The sequence below is a fragment of the Heterocephalus glaber genome, unplaced genomic scaffold, assembly GCF_053883595.1.
Source record: "Heterocephalus glaber isolate CG9 unplaced genomic scaffold, H.glaber_assembly_v1.0 deba00000122, whole genome shotgun sequence".
Classification (NCBI taxonomy): Eukaryota; Metazoa; Chordata; class Mammalia; order Rodentia; family Bathyergidae; genus Heterocephalus; species Heterocephalus glaber.
Window position 1 is genome coordinate 34098682 of NW_028258138.1, and position 26202 is coordinate 34124883.

The 26202-nt window shown below is 34.1% G+C and overlaps 1 protein-coding gene across 2 annotated transcripts in view; it reads right to left on the reverse strand.

The window, feature by feature from the left end:
* The window catches only part of Gbe1 (1,4-alpha-glucan branching enzyme 1), a 284824-nt gene that overhangs the window by 60899 nt on the left and 197723 nt on the right, over nt 1-26202 (reverse strand). For both annotated transcript variants that reach the window (XM_087213932.1, XM_087213936.1), the window contains 3 exons: nt 24205-24303; nt 18738-18848; nt 14696-14867 (listed from right to left, as the gene is read on the reverse strand). In XM_087213932.1, coding sequence (XP_087070058.1) covers nt 14696-14867; nt 18738-18848; nt 24205-24303 — 382 coding nt within the window. The remainder of the gene's footprint in view (nt 1-14695; nt 14868-18737; nt 18849-24204; nt 24304-26202) is intronic.

Consider the following 26202-nt stretch of genomic DNA (forward strand, 5'->3'; position numbering starts at 1 on the left):
GTTCCACCAACATCACTGCGAGCCTTAGCATTCATTTCAGGTAAAATATTACTGGCTTATATGGGTATTAGTGCCTATGTTTTGGACAAAGTTGGGTTCAAACTCTAGTTGTCATGTAAATTTGAAAGTCAGTTAACATTTCATTTTCTTATCTGTGAAATGAATGTAATCATACCTGAACCTCAGGGACATAACAGAGTTTCCAGTGAAATCTTATATGTTAAGCACTTAGCATAGTTCATCACTCAAGGTAAATGATCAGAAAATTATAGCTATTTTTAGAGTAGTATGTTAAACTACCGACAAGTTCAGATTGACATAATCTGCAACCCTTCATGTATTTTAGGGAAATATATTCTCAAGGGGAAACCTATGTTTCTCTTAGACATGAAAAGAAAAATTACTTCATTTTCCAAGGAATTAAAAGAATATTTCTCTATTCTTAACTGAGTACTGTGCACGGCTCACTTTGATCTACTTTGCCTGCTCTCCCTCACTTTGAAGTAGAGAGGTACATACTAAGATAATGATGTAAAAATTCATCTTCTAAAGTCTTACTCTCAAGTTGGCAAGTTGGTCAGGAGAAAGGGTCCCAGACTGTGATATTTGTGTTTTGAACACTGATCATCACATTGTAAGAGATGACAGCATCGAGCTCAATAGCTCCAGCAACAGTCAATCACATTTTTTGCCTATGAAAACTTACAAGTTGCTTCAATAATATTGACAACACCAGGCATGCATGCGTGTGTGTCTGTGTTTGTAACTGCTAAAAACTATTAAAAGTGCTAAGAGGCTGTGAGTCAAAGAAGATTAATATAGTAAAACTAGAGAAGAGAGAATTAGTAAAGAGAGATGACAAAACAGCAGAAATTTCATGAAGGAAACACATAATATGGGACTGTATGGAGCAGAGTGGTGCTAGTCCTTCGGTGGAATGTTCCATCAAATAAAGTAAGGTTGTCACTCAGCTGGGCTTCTGGGACAAATCAGCCTTAGTTGAAAATATAACACTAAATTTCAGACTCAGGGCTAGTGATAATTTCAGTGTATATTATTTTATCTTTACTCATACCTCCTAGAGTAGCATCATATGCAGCCCCTTCCACCAACTTTAGGAAGATGACAAGTGTGACAGAGCATCCTAGAATTAGCAAACCCTCTATATTTAAAAGAATCTTCTGTAGAATGTTGGGCTCATGGTTAGGAGGTGAAGCTTTGGAGTTCTTCTAAAATGCTAGGCAATAAGTAATAAAAATGGTTTGATGAAATTTCAATATATAATGTTAAAGTGTATAGTACCTCGAGTATAGTTTGGATTTGGAAATTTCTGCAAAGGCCCAGATGTTAAAGGCTTGGTCCCTACAGTGATTGCATTGAGAGGTGGTGATCTTTAAGAGGTCCTTAGGTCACTGGGTTCACACTTTTGTTGGGGCCTGTGGAACTCTGGTCCCTCCACATTTTTTTTTGTTTCCAAGTGATTAGGTAAGTGGGTTTGCCTTGCCATATGCTCTCACCATAATGTGCTGCCTTAACTCATGCCCAAAGAAATGGTGCCAACAGACCATGGGCCAGAACCTCAAAGACTATGAGCCAAAATAAAACTCTTCTATTTAGAAATTGATTATCTTGGGTATTTTGCTTAAGTAAAAGAAAGCTGACTAGCACAACCTCCATTCATCAAACTCAAGTCATCTACAACTTAACAAAGAGAACTAGAGAGGTTTATAAACTACAGGTCTCCTTCTAACCCAGATCCAAGTGGATAATAACTCCATTCAAAGAAATAATAATTATTATTACTATTAGATATATAAATATATACAGAGCATGATCAAAATATATAGTGAATGTTTCAACTGAAACAAATATATTATAGTAAAAGACACATTGCCATTCATTCTCCTAAAAATACTGTGCCCTCTTCTTGAACATATTTATACTGTCTTACTTTTGTCTCATTGCTGAGACAAAATACCTAGCAACCAAAATTAAAGGGGAAAAAGCTTACAGGTGTAGAGGTTTCAGTCCATAATCAGCTGGCTCCAAGACAGGGTAGCAGAGGGACAACAGTTCATGGTGGTAGAAGACAGCAAAAGCAACAAGAGTTTTTAACAACGTCTCTCTTCCCATTTTATCTTATTCAGACCATCCGGATTAGGGTTGTGCCAAACCAGTCATTCATATGTAGTGGTTTAGTTATCACGTGCCTTAATTCCAGCATCACACACTCTAGATTCAGCTACTTCCAAAATAAACCCATCTCATTCGAATGTGGCTTTGGGAGGATATCTAAGCACAAGCCTTAACAATACTATTTATTGTTCTTGCTATTTTTGATGCCATTTTGTAGTAAGCTTTTGTGTATGTCTTTATGATGTGTGAACAAAAACACAGTGAATGCTAATACTGAGCATCCAATGGAAAGACAGGTCAGTAAAAACATTATGGTATATTGTCATCCATCTTATTCACTGTATTTGGCACCATGTTCCTTCTGGCTCTTCCCCACGTCAAAATGACCATAAAAGATAAACATTTTTAATGGATTTAGAACACTGAAGCAGCTATAACAGTGCAACTAAAGCAATCAAAAAAGAGGACTTCCAGAGCTGCCTCAGAAAGTGGCAAGAACAATGGGATATTTTCAAAGTGAGGGGGAGCATTTTTATGGGGATTCATGGAAATGCCTTTTAATGTAATAGATTTAGTATTTAAAGTTAACATATTTAATCATAGCCCTTATATGTACATATACAAATATAGAGATAGATGATAGACATATATATAGATAAATATTCAGCATAAGTGTGTGTATGCATGTCCATAATAAAATGGGATGAAGTTTCTCTGTGGTCCTCAAGGTTAAATCACATATACAATTCAAAGAGAGGAAAATATAGATGGTAATTTCAGAAGCAAATGTTCTTGTTCCATCAGAATTACTTTAAAATCTAAGGCTATTTTATTGTGTGGTTTTAGATTGGAATTCTGCTGTGCACCCTCCAAGTTGTAATTCCTATTATGTGATGATCTTATAATGAGAGGTAGAGATGAAAAGAAAAGCAAGTGCATGAGACTTTCCCATGTTTGGAAATTTCCCTTCCAAATGGTGATAAGATGATATCCTTCCTCAAGGAGAAAGACAGATACTCTACATAGTAAGTGTTGGTCTAAACTTGACACATGAGGAATAATACTGTCTTGGTTAGCATCTTCTGGAATAGAAAAACAATTTTATTTGCCCAAGTCTCCTTAATGAATATAAACTATTGGGCCAATAGTAATAATCCTCCAGTCTTCGGACTAGGTTTCTCTAGTAATAAATCAAAGACAGAGAAGTTCCTGTAATTGAAGTAAAAGGCTATGAGGCAAGGAACCAAAAAGTAGACGTTGCATCTATTTTCTTCTCTCAACACACAGATTATTAGTATAAAATTTTCATATCTGTGCAGGATTTAATAGATTAAATTTTTGTCAAGTTAGTAGACAGAGAAAATGGTGATGTTACATTAAAACATTCTTTAAGAGATTAAGATGAAGTTTCTCTACAGTGACCCATTCTTAGGTTATGATCATCAGCAAAAATTTGGAGACAAAATCTCATTAGTGAAAGCAAAGCTGGCAGAGAACCTTTCCAGGATAGGGCATTTAAATCTCCTGAGGAAGAAGAGCAAAGACATTTTATAAGCCTCTTCCAGTGATTCCAACGCAGTGTGGGTCTGTCTGTCACTGGCCCTACTTTATTATTATTATTGTTTTTTTGCATTTCCCTTGTCAGTGGATAGCTATGTTTTACAATTTGTGAAAGTTGCATGGTATAATTTTTAAAAACTACTAATGCCAGAGCCTCATACTCAGTAACTCTGGCTTAAATGGTAGCACAATGTCATAATCATAGTAGGTTCTCAAGTGCCAGCTATAATTGTTTATCAGTATGCCATTATTAAATCAGGCCTATTACCTTTAGGTCTCTGACATTCAGAGTATCTGATACTTGTGTCTCTGAGTATTTTAGTGGAACACCAAACTGTTTATAACTGCTCATACCTAGAATTTTTCAGTTTTTCACAGCTCAGTTTTATAGACTTCTCTGAGTCATGTTACATTCAGTAAACTTGCCTCAACAAGCTAAGTGAAAATGCCAAAAATTAGCACTCCTACTGTTCAGGAGAGTGTATTCTGTCTTTCAACAACTGCTTCAATTCCAGCACTTAGCGGGAAGACATTTAAATTTTTATTGTATTCCTATCTATCAGAAAAAGGAAGAATTTAAAAGTTTGACAGTAAACAATCACAGATGGAAGATTTGAAGTAAGATCACACATTTTATGCTGAAGTCTAATGCAACTATCAATAAATGCAGACTGACACTTAGGACAAAATTCATCTAACTTTCCCTGTGGCTTTGGGGAGAATGTAACATACTCATTAAAGAATGTCCCATAGAAATTTCAAATGTCAAAATACAATATAATCATATTGAGAAAATCTTTCAAATTTAGTAATGGAAATTTTATAATACTGCTGAGAGAGAAAATTGCCAGTTTGTAATTGCACCTCTTTCTCCACAGGTATCACTCATTACAGAAAGTAGAATAACATCATGATAATGAAATTCCTAAACAAGAAAGCAGTAGAAACATATGTCCACATACCACATGACCCATATTATAAACAAAAAAATAGTTTGTTGTTTTTCAACCTGATTTTAGTAATCTTATTTATCCATACATTTAAATGCAAAGCTTTTATATGAAACAATCTAAGAAAAGTAGAAAAGGCCTCTGATTTAAATTTTATCTACTGATAAAGACACATTTTAGAGAGCTTCTCAATAACATCTAGGAGCATCCCCATTTCACTTTGCCTTTTTTTAAAGGAAGTCCAAATACAATCTCTTGGCTGTGTATTAACAGTTGAACTCAAAATACACTGATCTGTCTTCTCTTCCTTTCTTTTCCTTTCCCTTCCCTTGCTTCCTCTCCTTCCCTTCTCCATTCTCCCCTCTTCTTCCTCTTCATCCCCTCCCTTCCCTTCCTTTGTCAGCAAGTTTTCTAGTTCTTTATTATATCAATTATTTGTCAGTTTTTCAAAACCTTTCCTCTTTTTGGACAGGTGCCTGAAAAAACCCTAATCATATATCAACCCTTAGCTTATAGAAAAAAATGGAACAAAACCAAGAGGTTGCTTCAATCTGTAGTCCTGATTACAGTTATCAAATCAGCATGCAGCATTACCTAGATCATAGTTTGGTTCTCTCATATTTTTACTGCTGAAGATATCTACTTCGTACCTTCTATTCTTTTCTCCAGCATCTCGTATTCCTTCTTCCTTTCCCCCTAAGGTGATGACCTCACAGAGTCATTAAAGAACTTCACCTTCGTGAAACTCCACTTACCTCCAACTGTACCTGTATCCCTTTCCTCTTTCTGAGGAGGAGTGCTGCTTCATATAAATATCAATCTTTCCACTTGTTATGGAACTACAGTGGTTCAATTGGTCATCTTTTTTCTTTTATATTGGTTTTGCTGTCACCACAGGACCATGCCCTTTGAATGATTATATCTGAATATAAACATGTACTTGTATTTCAAAAGGAAACAAACCTCTCCTGATCCCCATCCCACTCCAACTATCTTTTCATGTGCTCACTTCTTTTGACAGCAGAAAAAAGCTGCATACAAAAGTGTTACCTGACTTCTTTCACTCTTATGCCTGATCCAGTCTACTTCTATGTTCATTATCCCCTAAAATTACTCTAGTTTGTTCACTTTTTTCATTTTATTTAATTTAGTATTTATCCCTTTTTGAAATACTGTGCCTTGGTTTTCATGCTGTTACATTTCCACTGTTTCCTTTGTTCCTATGGTTCTTTTCAGTCTTCTTTACTGACTTCTCTTTGTTTGAACATTAGTATTCCTTGGGGGCCTACCTTGGGCCTTTTTCTTCTTGGGATATAATTTTCAACTCCAGCAGCAGGCCTTATCAGAATCATGGCTCTAGGAATATGCTTATGTTCAAGTCTTCCAAATTTTATTACTCACACTCTGATATTCTGAGTTCAACTGTTTGCATTTCAATTGAGTATTTCAAACGTGAAGGTCATAGGTCTAAAATTAGACCCTCATTTTTATTCTTATTCTAATTCTCTAATTTTACCTTACATCATTAAGTGGTACTACCAAACATTGGTTTCTAAGCCAACATTCTTGAACTCATTCTTTCATTACTCTGTCATGAATAAAAACTCCTATTATCAAGACTTCCTGATTTATTCTATCTCCAAAATTATATCTTACCCCTTTTCAGCTTTCCCTCTCCACTGCCATCAGTACAGATCTTCTTGACCACTTTTACAACCTCCTCGGTAGTATTCTGCTCTTTTTCGTCCTACTCAATTCTTACAAAGTAACAAAAGTGACACTTGGTAAACAGTATAGGATCTTCAAATGTTTCTCGTTAAGCCACCTGAACTTGTAATGAAGTGTCCATCTCTTTACAAAGGCCTGTTACCTCCTTTACCATGCAACAGCAACTTACTTTCCCAACCAAATACATCTACTTCATTTTTCTTTAGCACCAGATTCCAATCACAACATTCTCCTTCCATTTTGTTGTATGCTCCCAGGTTTTCCTCCTGGGGATCTTTGAACATTCTGTTTACTGTCTCTTTTTTTTGTTGTTGTTTTTGTTTTTTGCTACCAGAGATCAAACTCAGGAACTTGCGCTTGTGAGGCAGGCTGCAGAGCCACTGAGCTAAATCCTCAGCCCTCCGTTTATTATCTTTAAAATTTTCTTTTCTATATTCTTACAAAGCAGTTTCAAAATTTAAGCATCTACCAAACCATTATTTTGGTATTCTCTACTTTAATAATATTTTTGTTTTGTTTGTGTCACTTGTCTGCAGGCAATATATATATCTATCTATCTTATTTGCCATTTTATATTTGTTGCCTCTAATAGAGGTTAAGTTCTCTGAGAGCAGGGACTATCCTGTCATGGCAGTATTTGAAACATTTAGTGCAATATCTGAAACAATTTCTGGCATAGAATGTATGTGTACTGAATAACTACTGAATTAATGAATGAATGAAAGCAAAGACTCTAAAAGTTCCCAAATGCCTTATGCTTTATGGACTGTTCTTAAAAGATTGGCTTTCTGAGAGGTGAAAACACTATAAAGAATCTGTGTGTGTGTCTGTGTGTACACCTGTGTGTATGTAGGTATATGAATACATGTATACATGTACAAACATATGGAGATATATGTGTATGTATACAATATGCAAATGGAGAGAGAATGTTCTCACACACTGGCACTCACTAGAAGCTATAAAATATTTTAATGCCACAAACATTCCAGCTACTTCCCACATAAAAATCTGAATATACATTTTGTATATGATAATTTCTTAGAGGGAATACTAAAGTAATTGAGGATGATCAATATTAGGAAATATGTATCATAAATGTCTGCTCAATTCACTAGTCACATCACTTTTTATGGAACATTTATAATTACATGGAAAAAATTTCCATATTTCCAAAATAAATATGGAAACAAATTAATGTTTTAATTATAGTTATTACTGATATTAATAGTAGTAAGGGGAAAAATTTAAACTAATTTAAATAATATGACATTTCAAAAATATTTCAGTTTCAATAGTATTAAACAGATATACATAGAAACTAACCAATATCTTTTTAAAGTATTCTGCTATTTCAATGGGATGGCGGAAATTGGACCAGCAATGCTTCTTAAGTCTCTGAGTTGTTAGAATAAAAGAAGGCATGAGTTTCTAAAGAGTCTATAAAAACTATGAAGTAATTCTATTTGTAAACTTGTCCATATGTGCTGGAAAATGACAGAAAAAAAAATTCTATTTTGATCTTCTATCACACCCTGTACTAAAGATAAAAATAACACAAAGATTTAATGAGAGTAATCAACTTTAAAGTCAAAATGGTATACATTCACTACCTAAAATACTCTTTTAACAAGAAAAGTAGCATAATACTCTGAAAGAAAATTTTTAAAAAATGGAAAGAGATAAATTTAAGATAGATGAATGAGAGAAAAGATAGAATTTTGGTAGCTTGGTTTTACTCTCTTAAGAGTTATCTGCACATAACAGTTCTTTGTAGAGGAAAGAAACTGTGCATTGAAACAAGTTTAATTTGCATGAATAAGTGAGTCTAGTTGATTCCATATTTTCCAGATATTTTAATTTATATGTGTTAGCATCTAATAGCATGAGGAATATATGTTTTATGATGACAACCTGAGTTTTCAGTTTTCTTGATTATTGTGCTACGTAGTACAGTGGTGAAATCTTGATCATTTTGTCGATTTAACTTTGATACTTCAAGGTTTTTTTAATGAGAAATTTGAATCATTTATGTTTTGAAATATATCCAGAGAATTATATGTAGCATTAAGATTTCAAATGGAATAAAGGGGTGCTCATTTAAAAAGTGCTCTTCTATAATGCTATAATCCCCAAAGGGAGAAGAAAATGACAAGCGAGAAAGCAAAGCTTCTATTCCAAGAAGAACTACTTTAGTTCAAAGGTTTTCTTAAGAAGTAAAATATGAACATGACAGAACTGGAAGTGATTCAGGTCACTCTGTGTTTGAATATCTACTTATATATGATAAAACTAACAAGGATAAAGTCAAACCAGGGAGGAAACAAAACAATTTCCTTTAAAACTAAACTGGCAGCAAGCTACTGACAAAAAGATTGCAATTTGTACCAGAAAAAACAAACGAAAATCCAGAAAAGTTATTTTTAAATGTTTCTTAAAGTTTAGATAAAAGACTTGATTTCTTCAAATAAGGAAAATGTTTGGCATTAGTTGTCCACTGTAACTTTCTCCTTACTGTTGTTATAGTTTAGTGTAGTGTAGTTACTAAAAGATGTTTCACAAAAAAAGCTTGTAAACACATTGATAGCACTTTTTATAGTTTTTTATTAAAATTCACATTAAAATATTAGTAATTTTATTAAATTTTTTATTTATGATCAATTTTTCTTTATTTTGTTTTTAGTTGGCTGATAATAAAAATTACATTCTACCTTGTTTACCAAGTTTAGATGACTAAGATACATGTTTAATAATATTTTAATTTGAATTTTAATTTAAAATGTGTGCAATTTTTTTTTTTGGTACTAGGGATCGAACTCAGGACCTTGTGCTTGCAAGGCAGGTGCAATGCCACTGAGCTAAATCCCCAGCCCTGTATTTTTTTTGTTTTTTGGTACTGGGGATCAAACTTGGGACCTTGCGATTGCAAGGCAGGCAGCAGTACCACTGAGCTAAATCCCCGGGCCCCGGCCCCCGGCCCCCTGCTCTGTATTTTTAAAAAATTTTTAAAAACAAGGTCCAAAGGGGCATGTGCAGTGGGAGGGGCAGGGGAAAGGAAAGAAGGGAAAGGAAAAATGATGAGAAATGGAAAAAATGGAAATAAAGTCTTTGTAAATAGGGAAGGGTGGAGGGCGTGAAGGGAGGGCTAGGAATAGGGAAAAAATAAGAACCAAGATGCATTATGTAAAGGTACAATTCCCAATGTGAAATGTAATTGTGTTGTATACCTACAATGTACCAATAAAAGAATTTAATAAAAAAAATAAACATTTGGTTTCTTTTTAGAATTCAAAACAGTCTTTAATACAAAATTCTGTAAATACTATAATTTTGGCATTATACAGATTTAGTAGTGCAGCATTGGTATTGGTGGTGTTATTCCTGATAGTATGATCAATACACATAGTAGACAATTTACTTACCTACTCACAACTCTTTACATCAATTCCTGAGCTGTCACATGATGAGGCCACCCAATTCTACTCTCTCTGCCTCCACTGTTTGGATTAGGAAAGGATATCATTCCATGATAACCAGATACTCACTAGCACTTAAACTTTTGCTGTTGTTATTACTATTATCACTGTTGTTATTATTGCAATACTTAAAACTTTTGTTGTTGTTACTATTGTTGAGGAGATCTTACTGTTGCCAGACTGATTTCAAGCTGGAATTCTCCTGCTCAGCCTCCTGAGTAGCTGGGATTATAGATGTGAACCACTATGCTTATTTAATATACATTCTTATCTTTATTTTTCTCTCCTCTTAATTGGTTTTTTGCTTTATGTGCACACAAATAACATGTTCACTGAGGTCATTTTATATGTGAGCAGGTGTTTTTCAATTGATTCTTATTTTTAACCACCAAAAATACTTATCCAATGATTATAAAAAATAAATCAGGATATTCTTATAGATTATCAATATTAACAAGTTTTGTTTGTCTAAATCCTGCCCTTTCAGTTATGAGAAAAAAAAAAAAACTATAAAGCCAGTCAACCTTTAGTATCCAGTCTTTCTTACCAAAGAGTTCACAATACTTTAAACGGATTGAAAAAAAAGCATAGCTTTTTCTTTAAACTTGCCAATAAACTGACAGGAGTGGTGTTGAAGGCTTGTAATCCCAGCACTCTGGAAGGCTGAGGCAGGAGTATTATAAATTCGTGCCCAGCCCAATCAATTTAGTGACTTAGTGAGACCATGTCTCAAAATAAAAACTGTGGCTGGGGATGTATCTCAATGTGAAGGCTCTGCCCTAGATTCAATCCCCAGTACTACAAAAAGCAAAACAAAACAAAGCTTGCCAATAAGCAAATTACCTCTAAAATAATATCTTTAGGCTGCGTTTTTCACTTATTTGGTGTTTAATATTCTCAACTGATTTAAATCTTACATTATCATTACACTACTTCAGCTATACTCTGAGTTTTGTTGATCTCACTGCAAGGCTATTCCAAATTGGTCTGGTTGAAGCAGCTCATTAATTCCACCAATAATCTCAGAGCCCAGTTCCCTACACATTTACAACCTCTGCTTACTTCTGACACTGCAACTAGAGCATACACAAATATAAACATACTGGCAGATTACCAATCTGTATTTTCTCATGAGTTTCAAGAGCCTGAAGGCAAGAACCATTTTTCAGCTTTGAATATATCACTTACAAATTCCTGGTACACAGTAGATACATAAAAATGTCTGTAAGATGAAGAATTTTATAAATTGTATTAAAACACATCATAGAATGTGCAATGAATAAAGTAAATTTATAGTTAAAATTGATATATATATATATATATATATCTCAAACTCATTTTTTTTTTTTGGTACCGGGGATCAAACTTGGGACCTTGCACTTGCGAGGCAGGAGCCAGAACCACTGAGCTAAATCCCAGGCCCTCAAACTCATTAGTGTATTAAGTTGAACTTGCCTTAAGGGTGACTCTAACTTCTCTCTTTCCATCCTCCCTCCCCACTCCTATCTTTCTCCGTATGTGTGCATGCGCACATATGTGTGTATATGTGTATAGAAAGTCTGTGCTCAGATACACCAGAAAACATATTAAATCTGTCTTGATGTTATATGTGTAATACAAATTACACAACAGTCACAAATATGCTGTCGTTATTTTCTTTGAGAAATGAAAAAAAACTTCGACCTCGCACACATAAAAGTTAAGGTTGTTTTAGCAGCAATATTGAATAGATAATATTGAGAATAAAAAAGAAATAAGTAATATTTATTCTTGATAAAACTGCAGAAAATGGCTTAATTTATTACATACTATAAAATGGGAAAACACTGATTTTTTACAAAAACATACCTTTTCTTACATTTTAAACCAGAAATAAATTTAATACTTTAGAGGAACTTTTATATTAAATAATGCACCATGAGTCAAGATTTTTAAAAAATGGAATTATACAAAATTTAAGTATTAATTTCTTATATGCTACTTGAAAAAATTACTTTGCTTAAAACTACAACTGGTAATTGTAGATAATGAATACATGCTAAAAAGATTACAAGGTAATACCCCCCCCATAAACACATATGGTGCCCTTTTAAGAAAATCATGACAGCTTTGTACCATGGTAGTTCTTGGAGATATAAAAGTGAATATGAAACAGATGATCCCTATTTTCACTCAGTATTATATTTACCAAGGAAGTCATACATTTAAGAGTTTTTCAAAAGTGATTTTCTTAATCCCATAAAGTAAGTAGAGGTAATATAAAAACGATAACAGGAAACACAAGCCTCATATGAGGCTTTAGGACAGGCCTCCCTAGCAAATGAGGTTTGAAGACAAGAGATTTGGTCAGGTCAGCAGATGCTGAGCGGGACGATTCCAGGCTGAGGAAGAAGGTGGCAACACAAGCTGAGAGAGTTCAGAGAGCAAGGAAACTGGCACACTGGCTAAACCGAAAGCCAGCTTGCTTGGCTGGAGCTAAGCCATCACTGGGTAGCCCCATGGGAGAGCTTCCGTGAAGGCTGAAAGTTCAGCTGCATGGCACAGTATTTACTAAAGACTTTTAGCAAGACAGTGACATGATCAGAAAACAGGGAAACAGACATTTACAGCCATGACAGCCTATGGGCAAGCATTATGTTTCATTAAATAACACCAATATTCAAAAATTATATAGTGATTAGAAGATTATTGACTTCAAAGTTGGAGAAATGTTAGATTTAGATGAGAAAAAAAATTAAAGGCTGTAAAAGGGTTAGAAACCATTTGTCTTAAAGACAAAAAGTAAGTATAAAAGTACAAAATATCTCTTAGCCGTAAAGCAAAGAATAACTTCAAAATTGTATATGATACCACAAATAGAGTCAATTCATCTATTTTCAGATAGATGTCAGGAATAATTATTTTTCTTTAGTCACTACTGAAAAGTTACATGAGAAGAGCTTCTAAAACATAACAGACACAGCCTACCCTAGGTTGGAGATTTTATATATGTGTGTGTGTGTGTGTATCATATAAATCTGTATAAATGTACAGTATGTATATATATGATATATAACTATATATAACTATACACAGTGATAAATATAAATAATATATATATATCACTTTATATATAAAGTGTTATATAAATCTCAGAAAGTTTCTGAAGTTCCTGGATATTAGTCAGTTTTTTACCTCTCAAAGAGACGCTTCTACCCTCAGGAAAACCACTGACTAAGACCCAGGAAATAGGTGACATTATGAACTTTTATCAGACCTTTCTTAAAGTTAGTAATTTTAAATTAAACATGGCCATTAAGTCTCTGATGATTTCCTGAAGGCTCTGCTCTGCACCAAAGGCCAGAGTTCATGTCTTCAACAGAGACCAGCCTCAGGAAAAGGACTTTGTTATATCTCCAAATCTTGACACTACTTGCAAGGGTAAACTGATGTCAATTATACAACTTCCAGGATAAAATAGTAGACTGAGTCAGGACTTCTAATTTTCAGATACAATGGGCTTTAAAAGAATTAATGATATAAGACTGCCATCAGGGATACAGACATCTATTTTATTTTGAATCTTTGAAAAAAACTGTTTTAATTTCTAGATATATAAGGAAAGCCTTTCCACAGCCTATGAAAATTTAACAAATTATACTTTCATAAATGAAATAAATCATTTGAAATCTCCCACTAATCCTCACCACCAAGTCTTCTTATTTTACATGTCAATGAACTTATTTGGATAGGGTCAGAGACTCAAACTTTACATCAAAATATAGATGAATGAACTTCTTGTGTAACCACTGGTTACTGAGATGGTCATATTAGAGAATAATGCTTAGGTGGGACCAGTTGGTTTTAAGGAACTAAGGTTAATTTGTTTATGGATCCACTGCTGCAAAGTTGCCCCGGGAAACCTGGCCTTTGGCCTTGCTTACAGGGTGCAACCACACAGGTCAGGGCAAACATTTCCTAGTGGGCAAAGAATGTTAAGGAATTTGGTGACTCTGAGAAGAGAAGGTATTGCTAGCATGAGTGACATCCAAGAAATGGTTTCTTGGACTCTTCTTCCTAATTTACACTGAGTAAACAAGAAGATCACAAAAATCCAATCTGAGACTTCATATTAAAACTTTCATATAGAAATGAATACAGTTCTAAAGTTTTTATCTTAGAAAAAAGTCATTCTTTTGTATATATTTTTCAGTCTTTCTGCTTTTGTCTAGCCTAAAAATAGGTAAGATTTCCTAAAACACAAATCTTCAAATGTTTGTTGTTGACCAAATAGAACAGAAACACTATATAGTTAATTTTTATATTTTACCACTAAACATCTGTCAGATATTAAGTGACCTTCAAATTGACCTTGTTTTCTATTTATAAATATAAATAATATTTTGCGCATCACAATATCCCTAAGTACTGGCTTTCACATTTACAACACAAGTTTCCTGTTGTACAATTACCTTGAAGAAGACCAATAATATTTACTTAATATGTAACTACATGACAACTACATTTTTCTTATGTTTTATCTACAATGTGACAATAATAAAACTCAGGATGATTAAATTCAGGATAACAGTAACTTCAGATTTTAAAAAAGCAGTTCAGCATCCATGTTTCAAGCAATATTCAATAAGATGCTAGCTTTTAGAGTATGCTTTTGCATCATGTTATTATTATAACAATAATCCTACAATAGTTTAATTTTGCAGTTTACGTATGATAGTGTATTAGAGAAATAAAGACTTTATATTTTAAATCTGAAAAGCCAAGTCAAAATATTCTACATGATTTATGTCATTTGTGTTAGTTAACATTTTAAATTGATTAGATATGTGCTTAACTCACACTCACCCATGAAATTGAGATAGCCTTCTCCACCGAGAGCATGAGTAATAAGTCGAATCATTTTATGAAGCTGTATTCCACGATCAATAACTGGAGTAAAAGGAGCTAGAACACTCATGTTTGTATACATTTCAGCATCCATCAACCAAAATGCCAATGTCTTATCACCTACCAGTGCCTACAGAAATAAAAGCAACTGAAATAAATGAAGATCACAGGTATGAAGTAGTACAGATTCCTGCCAGAATAACACAAAGTACACAGAGGGGAGACAAGGTAGGAGAGGTGTATGCATTATTATTAACTTCATCTATTTTCCCATGGTTACTTTCTATGCTGATGGTGCACTGATAAAAATGGAGACCAACACATGTGTTTCTAGAATTCTGTGTGTGTGCTACTGAGGAATGAACCCAGGGTTTTTGCACTGAGCTACATTTGCAGCCCTTTTATTTTTTATTTTGAAACAGGTTGTTCTAAGTCACTAAATTTCCCAGGCAGGGCTGGAACTTGGTATCCTACTGTATCAGCCTCCCCAAATGCTGGAATTACAAGCATGTGCCACCATGTCCTATTGAATACCTCTTTTTTAAAATACAAATTTGGTCTCTCATTATATTTGCTATTTAACCTAAATTTAGTCTGTTTTATCAAAGAATAATAATAGATAATGGAGAAAGGTAGCTCAGAAATGCCCTGAGAGGCCTACTAACAATCTCAATTATTCATGGCTAAAAAGTAGCTAACTAATGCAAATTGTTCAACACTGATACAACAATAGTATATAGTGAAATGTAGAACAGAAATTAATCTGCAATTTCAGGACACTGTTACAACTGTTTTTACTTTTAGGAAAAAAGTACTTACCAATCTATTACATCACTAACCTAATTTATTTATTTATAAATTTAAAAAAATTTACAGTACTGGGAATTGAGCTCTACTACTAAACTACATCCCCAACACACATTTCTATTCTGATACAAAGTCTTGAAAAATTGCCCAGGCAGGACTAGAACTTGCCACCTTCCTGCCAGCTTCCCAAGCGATGATAGGCCCTTGCCACACTACTCCACCATCACTACACCTTTCTAATTAAAAATGACTTCTTTAAAACTGTACTATGGCACTAATTCTCTTTTAAATTTTATTTTTATTAGGACAGTGTGCAGTACATAATAATTACATTCACTGTGGGGAATTGGTATATGTACACAACATCTCAGTTCTCTTGCTTTCCTTTCCTCTCCATCCTTGTTTTTAAAAATTCTTTGTGTTACTAACAGATTCATTTATTTATTTTATGTTCTTATCAAGTCAATTACCATTAGTATATATTAAGAGCTAGACTAACAGACCAAAAAACATATAAACCATGTAAGGCATTTGTTTTTTGAGACAGAACCTCCCTATGTATTCCAGGCTGGCTTTGAACTTACCTGGTGGCCTGGGCTAGCCTGGAACTCGTGACAATCCTTCTGCCTCAGTCTCCTGAGTGCTGGGATTACAGCCACATGCCACCATGCCCTGCTCTAACTGTGCTTCCTTTTGACTGTCCAATTCTATTAAATTTTTTTCACGTCTTTTGGTTATGTTCACAAATGAGATTCATTTTTGCAGCTATTTATTTATTTATTTGTTTGTTTGTTTTTGGAGACAGAGTCTCACTTTGTGGTACAGCCTGGCCTCAAACTGACGTGATCCTCCTGCCTCAGCCTCCCCAGTACTGGGATAACAGGCATGCATCATCATGCCCATGATGTACTTTTCGTAATCCCAGGCCTTTGGAGGCTGAGGCAAGAAGATCTTAAATTCAAGGCTGGCTGGGAATACAACACCAAGAACTTTCATAAAGTCCTTCAATAAAGAACTTCCAACACCAAGTCTTCCACAAAATTAGAAAAAAGAAGAATGAAAGAAAGAGAGAGAGAGAGAGAGAGAAAGAGAGAGAGAGAGAGAGAGAGAGAGGAAAGGAATGGAAAGGAAAGGAAAGGAAAGGAAAGGAAAGGAAAGGAAAGGAAAAAAGAAAACAAAAGGAAAGAGAGACTAACATAGTAAGGCATAGCTTTTAATTCCAGCACCCTGGGAGGCCTTGTTAGGAGGATCCCACATCCAAGGCTCAAGTGCTATCTGGGCAATTTAATAATTTAGGGAAACCCTGACTCAAGAAAAAGTGGGGGGAGCTGGGAATGTAGCTCAGTGGTAGAGCATCACTGGGTTTAGTTCTCAGCACTTCAAAAAAACTGGTGATACTTACAAAATTTAATTTCATGAACTTAATTGTTAAAGTTAAGAATTTATCTAAATTTTTCAAATACCTACTTTAAAAATATTTAAAATATTTTACTATGATTTATGTATTTGTTTATTATTCATCTTATAAATGAGAATTATATATATTTAGGTTTTTATCTGCCTTATGGATCAAATGATACTTGCTTTTAGAAAGATTCAGGCAATTTACATCATTTCCTACATTTTTTTTTGTACCAGGGATCGAACTCGGGCCCTTGTGCTTGCGCAGCAGGCAGCAAAACCACTGAGCTAAATCCCCGGCCCTCATTTCCTACATTCTTGACAACTTATAAGAGTGAACTACCTCAATCTTTAAGGTACAAAAAATTTCTTCACAATTTAGTTTCTTTACAACTGGGCAGTGAATTAAGAAAGAAATCTATCAGTTTCATCTTCAATTTGTTTATTCTACTCATGTATGCATTCTTTTATTTATTCATAGAATAAAACACATATTATAAATTTACAACATGCTGTAACTCCTCGGAATTTATAATGGAAATACATAAATTACGCATGCATTTGAATTTTTACTATGTTACATATTTGGGGAGAGGTTCCCACTCCTCATCCCCTTGCCCACCACCATTTAAACTAATATTATTCTTTTCTCTAGTTTGGGTTTTAGACATTTAGTAGATGCTTATTTGATCTGCTCCATGGTCAAGGATAGTATTTATTCAAGTTGATAAGAAAGCACTGCCCCTAACTGGAAGATGCAAAATTTAGCATAACCACTTATGGGTTAGCAAATTTCTATGAAAGGCCAAACATATGGGTTTAGGTGCTGTGGGCCATGTTCTCCATTTCAACTACTCAAAGCTGCCAGTGTGACAGTGAAAGCAGTATGTAAAGAAATGAGCATGGCTGTGTTTCACATTAACTTTATTTACAAATCACACAGCAGGCAACATTTGATGATGGACTTTATATAACTAATTCCTAGTTACGTATATTTTCTTAGTAATTAGAAGAGAAAAATCTGAAAAAAAAATATGTTTACATGAAATGGCCAATTTCTGATGAAATGATGGAGAAATTTATTTTTTATTTTCAATTTTCCTAATAGGGATACTTTTAGGAATTTAATATTTTTACTGCTCTCTTTTTATCTACAAAACAAATTATATTTTTGATGTGTATGAAGATTACAGCTAAACAGCCTTTGTTTTATAGAACAGAAGGCTTAGTTGGCTAGGGAATGGAACTGGGAACTAGGCCTACTCTAGCATGAGTGACCTTGAATGACAAGCAGAAACCAATAGACCTGGGTTAAAAAGAGCCTTGCTCTTTGGGCAGCACTTCAGGCTGCATTAGAGAGGAGGGAATGAAGCTGTAAGGGGTGCAGTCAAGATTTTCATGACTGAGCAAAAAAATGAGAAAACTTGTTCTGAGCATAAAAGAAAAACTCTAGAAGAAGGAAACCTAAGATAGAAACTAAAATTATACTGTATCAACACCAATATTCTCCTTTATGATAGAGGTAAATATATAACATTTGCAACTGCAACACAGAAATTATTAATTACAGTGTGGCAGGGTAAACATACTGCATTGTGAAGCTAGAATTTCTAGATCTAGAAAATTAAAATGTTTTCAAGTATGAGTTTTCATATAAAGATATTCATACACACAAAATATGCTATAGTAACTGTATTAAACTATAGAAGTTTGTGCTTAGATGTGTTTTTAAGAAGAATGAGAGAGTGATACATATTAAGAGAGGTATGAATTTATACATGTGTTCCTTTACCTGATCATGGCTCTCTGCATAAGCAATGCACTTTTCAAGGTGGCGTCTATTTGTGAGAGTATGTACTATATTGCCCATATTCCAATCTTCATCTTTAAATTCTTTAAGTAGCTAGATACAAGACAGAAAAATAAACCTGTGAGTAAACCATTAGTTTTCTTTAAATCTCAATTTGAAAGCATACATCGCATAATTTCAAAATGTCTGACATGTAGATATTAACTTACCAAAATATCAGTGATATCATAGCTAAAACCTTTAAGGAAGTCACAGCTTTTAGTTAGAATATCTAACTGATAGTGGTGTACCATATGTATGTATTTTGGTTTTGTACAGATGACTTAAATCACAGTTAACGATGTTTGCAACTTTCTTTCTGTAGTAAGTGCTACCTCTTAAACAGTGCCCACAGAAAGTGATGTTGTACAATGTGTTCCTGTAACTTTTTAACAGGTAGAATGTTTGGTTCCATTCTTAAACAAGGTTCACTAAAGCAATCATTTCAAAGTTTAAATGTTAATTGTCATAAAATACTATAATTATCACTGTAGTTTTGTTTCCACTTCATGTTCTTCAACCAGGTTTATACTAGCTAACATTGCTTTGACTGGGTTTATCCTGCCAAGGTCTCAGATGGTCATCTCCTGGGGCAGTAATTGCTCTTGTTCTGGTTCACACTTGGTGCACATGACTCTTGTTGACCGTCTCCCTTCCTAAGAATTGCTCCCTTTCTTGGTCTACCCAAGCGAAACTTTTGTTTTATTTCGCTTACTCTGAACATCCTGAAAATTCTTTCTCTGGCTGTACTATAAAAGCTGATATTCCTCAAGTTTATGTACTGAATACAGCCTCTTTCTCCTTTAAGATACTCTTCCTACAAATGAAGTCACTGACAGAATTCTGAAATGGCCTCATAATTGTTTCTCTCCCGTTTATGGATTTGTGCAATTCCCTCACCTTGAGTGTTAACGGAATCTGTGAATGTGTGGCTCTCCTCTGAAGAAAAGGTAAGATAATAATTGAGTAATGTTTTATACTGCTGAATTTGTAGTCATTTTTTACCTAACTAATCCCAATTTTGGTACCAGATGGCACTACAGATACATGAAGCAACTTGGCTGAATCTCTGATGAGATGAATTAATATCTGGATGAATTTTTAAGAATTTTGCTCATATTTTCCTTTGCTGAGTTACTTCTCTATGGAGTTCAGACCTGTTTATTCAGTCCCAATAACCCTACTGGGAATCATTGGGCACCAAAAGGCAGATGACCACAGGCAAAATATGAGCTACCTACACATGTTCACACCCAATTTCCCACAACCCGTGAATGTGTTATAGAGCAACAAGGATTTTAAAGAGTCCTTAAAGCTGACACTATCGATATGGAAAAAGTATCCTGGATTATCCTTTTTGGCCCAAAATAGAAACACAGATCCTTCTAAGCAGGAAGCATGAGTGGCAGACTGAGAAAGAGATTTGTGATGCCGTTGTGCTGACTTTGCAGATGGAATAAGAGGCCATGAGCCAAGGAATACAAACCAACATTTAGAAACTAACAGGGGCAAATAAAATGGGTTCTATTTTAGAGACTCCAGAAGAAATAAATACCTTGCCAATACCTTCATTTTAGCTTGGTAGGAACCACTTCTATGACAATCACAACTGTAAAATACTAAGTTTATGTTGTTTTAAGACACTACATTTTTAGTAATTACATATAACAACAAAGGGAAACTAACGTACAGGAATATATGAATATGTCCAACCATTTTGTTTTCCAATTCTAGGGACTGAGCCCAGGTCCCAGTAGAGGCTAGGCAAGCACTCTACCACTGAGGAATACCCAGCCTCTCAACTAATTTAAGATAAACTAATTTATGAAAAAGCAATTTAGTGGAAGGGTAGACTTTCCCATAAATGATGCTGGATTATCCACAGACAGGAACCTCAAGTTAAATCAAGATAAAATATTTATATCTTGCACACATACAAATACTCAAAATGGATCATGTACTTAGAAAAATAATTCAGAATGGATATGTATGGGAATATAAAAGTTAAAAATATCATACTTTTAGTTGAAAATATAGCAGAGCCAAAGTATTCTTAAACACAGTACCAAAAAAAGAACTACAAATGAAAAAAGAATGATAAAATGGCTTTCATTAGTTTTTTAAAAAAAAGAATAAAAACTAAAAAATAACCACTTAAAAGTGATAAAAAGATAAGCTATAAATGGGAAGAAAAATACTTGTCAATCATATATTCAATAAAGGAGTTGAATCTAGAATATTAAGAATCTCAAAACTACACAGTAAATAAACAATCTAATTGGAAATAGTCCAGAGATATAAGCAGACATCCCACTAAAGAGGACACATAGAGGCAACTAAAAGCATGTAAATATTTTACCAGCATAAACAATTTAGGAAATATAAATTAAAACCACATTGAGAAATAACTTTATACCTATCAGAATAGCTAAAATAAAACAGTGCCAATAAAAATGCTCACAAAAACATGAAGAATCAAGATTGCTCAAATATTGCTATTGGGAATGTAAAATGATACAGCTACTTTAGAAAACAGTATGACAGTTTCTTTAAAAATTAAATAAGCTACTATTATAAACTATTATGAGACTCAGTAATTGCACTGTTGAGCATTTATCCTGTAGCAAATATAACATAGTCATTAAAAAGATTTCTATACAAAATGTTTATAATACTTGTATTCATAATAGTTACAATATGGAAACCATCTACATGTTTTTCAGTTGATAAATGATTAAACAAACTGTGGCATATCCATGCCATAGAATACTATTTAGCAATGAAAAATAATGCACTAATGATACTTGAAACAACCTAGATAAATCACCAGAGAATTCTGATAAGGGTAAATGTCAATCCAGGAAGGTTATATACTACATGATTTCATTTACAAAACATTCTGAAAATGACAAAATGAGAGACATAAATGGTTACCAGAAATTAAAGAGTAACTGAGGGTAACACCAAAATATATTTGGCTAAAAGGCTACATCTGGTTAGCTAGTGTTGATGTAAGCATTGTGTACCTTGAATAGATCACTGTCAGCATACTGGCTATGATAGTGTACTATATAGCTTTGAAAGATGGTACCACTGAGGAAGATATTTTTTACAACTAAGTAAATATACATTTCCTCAATATAAAAATTTTAAGTACTAAGTACTCAGTAACTATTTGTTGCAATTAATAAATCAGTACTTAGAAGTGATAAATTTCATAATTCATAATTTCTATTGTATATATAGTGCCATTACATGACTACTTCAGTGATTCAAACTGATTAAAATAAAAAGAGATATAGCAAAGTTCACATATTTTAGACAGTCAAATATTTATTAAATACATATTAAACTAAAATTACATTCCAAATTAGAGATTATGAAATCATACAGGGGAAACATGTATATAATTTCCTTTTGAACAATAAAAATGAGTAAAATCTAGTATTCTAACTATGCTTACTCTAAGTGCATGTCACACATATTCATCTGTCATTTGATTTAATACTTTTGCAAGTTTCATTTTCATTTAGGGGAAATTACAGTCATTTATTAAGCTATGTTTTTAAATTCAAAACTTAGAAAAGTAGAGGAAAATCACTGTATCTGAGGGTTTTAAAAATACTCTCTCTACTTTTATTAACTAATGTCTCCATTTTGATGATACAGAAAGATTTTTAGAGAATTACATATATTAGAAGATGACATGTGCCTTTAACTGAGGATGATAGGACAGTCATAAACATATGACCATACACTTTCCTATTTTTATGTTGCAATGCCTTCTATTGTTCCTTGAACATATGAAGTAGTAAAATGTTTATTAGGTTAAATCTAAAGAATTGGAAAAAAGGCCCCATCACTATTCCAAGTACAGAATATATGACTGTGAGCCATGATTAAATGGAAAATAATTCTACACTGATGTACATTTTGAAATATTCTTGAATTTGCACCAAACAATAATCCAAGTTTTTTAGCAAGAGGTTAACAAGTAAGATTTGACACTTTTGAGAGAAAGTAGACTATTTTAAAGACTACAAATAGTAAGATAGGGGAACTGATAAAGTTTACACAAAGGTGAGAAATTTGAAAACCACAGCATTTTAAAAATAGTAACAAATACAAGGCTACCTTTTGATTAAAGCCTAATAGTCATTTACATTTGATTTCTTAGTCTAATAATCTTTGTAAAACATTGCTTTTGAACCTGATAATGTTTAAGAAATTATTGTAAATGCAAGAGCAGAAGTCATGTTGGTAGAAATTTAAATATCACAGCTGTGCATTGTACAAATTCCCTTGGGGTATAAGAAGGATAGTAGGAGATGATTTCAATAATCACACTCTCAGAATAAGTTTTGACTTTTCTTCAAAAAGTTAAACACTTCTACCACTGTAGTCTCATGGAACCAGTTCATGCCTGCATAGTACTCATCAGAGTCCTTTATATATATTTCTGATTCCTTACATATATGCAGCCCATGATTGTAGATGTGGCTACTCAAAAATGCTCCAAGTCAAAACCTAAATTGACTTTCACCTTTCAGGTAAAAAAAAAATTATACAAATATTTATTTATATATTTCTTTCTATGTGTATTTTATCAAATATATATGTATATATAAAATCCAAACTACTCGAACTATCATTAAATTTAATAAAATTGCATTGAGAAATAATGTGTAAAGTTCCATTAATTATAGTATTCATTCCTATTATCTGGCATAAGATAAGGACTTTTTAAATGCTGAATGAAGAAACAGATGAATTCAATTTTTTTTTTTTTTTTTTTTTTTGGTACCAGGGATAGAACTCAGGACCTTGCACTTGCAAGGCAGGTGCCGGAACCACTGAGCTAAATCTCCAGCCCTGAATTCAATTTTTTTGAGGAAAGGCCATAGCATAAAGCAAGTACAGGGAATTGAGGTGTAAGTTCTACATTAACATGTTCATCACAGGGCCTTAATTCCTATGTCTTGCAGCCTGGCAATTTGGACCACTTGTGGGACATCTATGACTGTTCTGTCAGATGGTTGTTTATTAATTTTATTAGTAAAATGACTGATAAAAGTGATTAGGTCCATTTGTATCACCAGTAGTACAAGCTGCCCAATGGGATAGTCACCATCTACCACAGGTGGTTCCAGCTGGCTGGGATGTGTTAATGGGTGATGTTCCAGCAGAAATGAATGCTTTAATGATGTTCAAAGTGTTTAAAGTATCAGCACTAAAGTTTCATACAATTGTATTAGAAATGGAAAATCCCTTATTAAAAAGCACAAGAATCAACACACTAATGGGAGAATTTAATAGTTAATTTATATTATCTGTAACTAAGAAAAAGTTGAAGAATAAATAAGCCAACTAAGTATCCAAAGGGAAAATAAATATTGACATGAAATCTTACCTGAATCCATTTATCTGGAATTGCCATGGCTAACCGATAGTCAAAACCACCCCCTCCCTGGGAAATGGGAGAACACAGAGCTGGCATTCCGGACACATCCTAAAACAAAGTGGATCAGCATTATCTGTCTGTCTCGCTCGAACATTTTATAAATACAAAAATACATGTGAAACGTAACTGCTATGTGTTTTTCTCCATATATGTTGTAGTCCATGGTTCACAAGAGAATAGATTTAATACAGGATACATAATTTATAGGATTATTTTATAATATTCACCCAAAAAGTCAAATGCAGAAGAGTGCAAGAGATCTGTCTGTATCAGAGACCGGAAGAATCCAGCCCCAGCTGAGGGCCTGGATCCCATGGCAGTGGCCTGCACAGGCCCAGCCGAAGGCCTAGAGCCCTCAACAGGCAGTGTCTCATGCAAGTCCGTGTCAAGGATCTGCACCAGGAAGGCCCCAAGGCCAGTGGTGGAAGCTAGAAAGTCTCCCCAGCATGTTGAACAATCTGTGCCAGAAGACTGAGAGACCTGCACTGGAGCCAGGAAGTGACGCTCAAGGCCAACACCAGAGCTCCCCCAAGAGAACACCAGCCATTCCTGGTGACAGCAAGGACCTGCACTCCTCTGACAAAGAGAACAGCCGAGTTTTTATCAGAAAAACCAGACTTCACAGGTCCTCCGGGAAAATCAACAGCATGCAATCTTCCTCTCGCATTCTCCCTTTACGCCTCTGGCAACAATCTTCCAGTGGGTTTTGATGGGTTTTCTACACCCAGAACCAGGATGACTCAGTTCAGCTGGGCGTTCCCACACAAGCTGACCATTAATTAGTCCACCACAATATTCTTCCCAGACATGGAGTGTATTTGTAAGTGGTGCCTTTTGATGAAATAGAAAGTGAATTAACACATTAAAAGTAAAGCAATAAGATGGCTTTCATCATAGTAAGTAAGATATATGGGGAAGGGATGGGGGGAGAGCTCTTTGAGTGGAGCCTCTGCTTTGGCAGATATGGAGACAATGGCCACTGAAGTGAAGGGGTCTTGAATGAAGAGGACCATTAATGGTGACGTCAGGACTCAGACCTGAACATTTTTGAACTAGGCTCTTTCTATTATTATTCCACCACTAGTCTATTGATAATCAAATAATTAATTGAATAGATTAGTTTAAAATTAGGTATAAGGATGCAAATGTAACAAAAGATATTACAACATATATAACAAAATATGAACTAAGTGCTATCTTTTGTAACTCCATATTATCTTTCAAATAAATAGTTTTCCTTGGGCTGGGGATTTAGCTCAGTGGTTCTACCACCTGCCTCGCAAGTGAAAGGTCCCGAGTTCGATCCCTGGTACCAAAAAAAAAAAGTTACTTTTGGGCCGGGGATTTAACTCAGTGGTTCTGGCTCCTGCCTCGCAAGTGCAAGGTCCTGAGTTCGATTCCTGGTACCAAAAAAAAAAAACTTTTCCTCAGCTTCATTTCTTGAGCCACAGTCTTATGTACTCTTCCTTATCACTTGCCTTGACAGCTCAAATGCTGCTTTTACTACAGTAGCATCCCCAAACTCTTACCAAAGAAATGGCCAAAAAAAAACTGTCTGACTTCTATGGAAATAAAATAACATTATTTTATGGAAGAAATGTATAGATAAATATGTATATAGTGTAATACAGCAATAAGAAAATAAAAATCTTGTCAATATCTTATTTCTGCATAGTTCTTTATAGTTCATTAAAAGCAAAAAAATCAACAAAAAAGCATTTTAAAGGTTATATTTATCAAAATATAAGTCACAGTTTCACAGATAGTATAAGTATTCAGTTTAATTGATTGTAAGCACTGGCTGAATATAAATACTGAACATCAAGCACTAGACTGGAATCACATACAATGCTTTCCCAAGGACTTTGACTGATGAGGCAAACATGAGTAATGATTTGTACCAGTTTGGTGTTAAAATCAAGATAATTTTTCTTGAGAAGACATTAA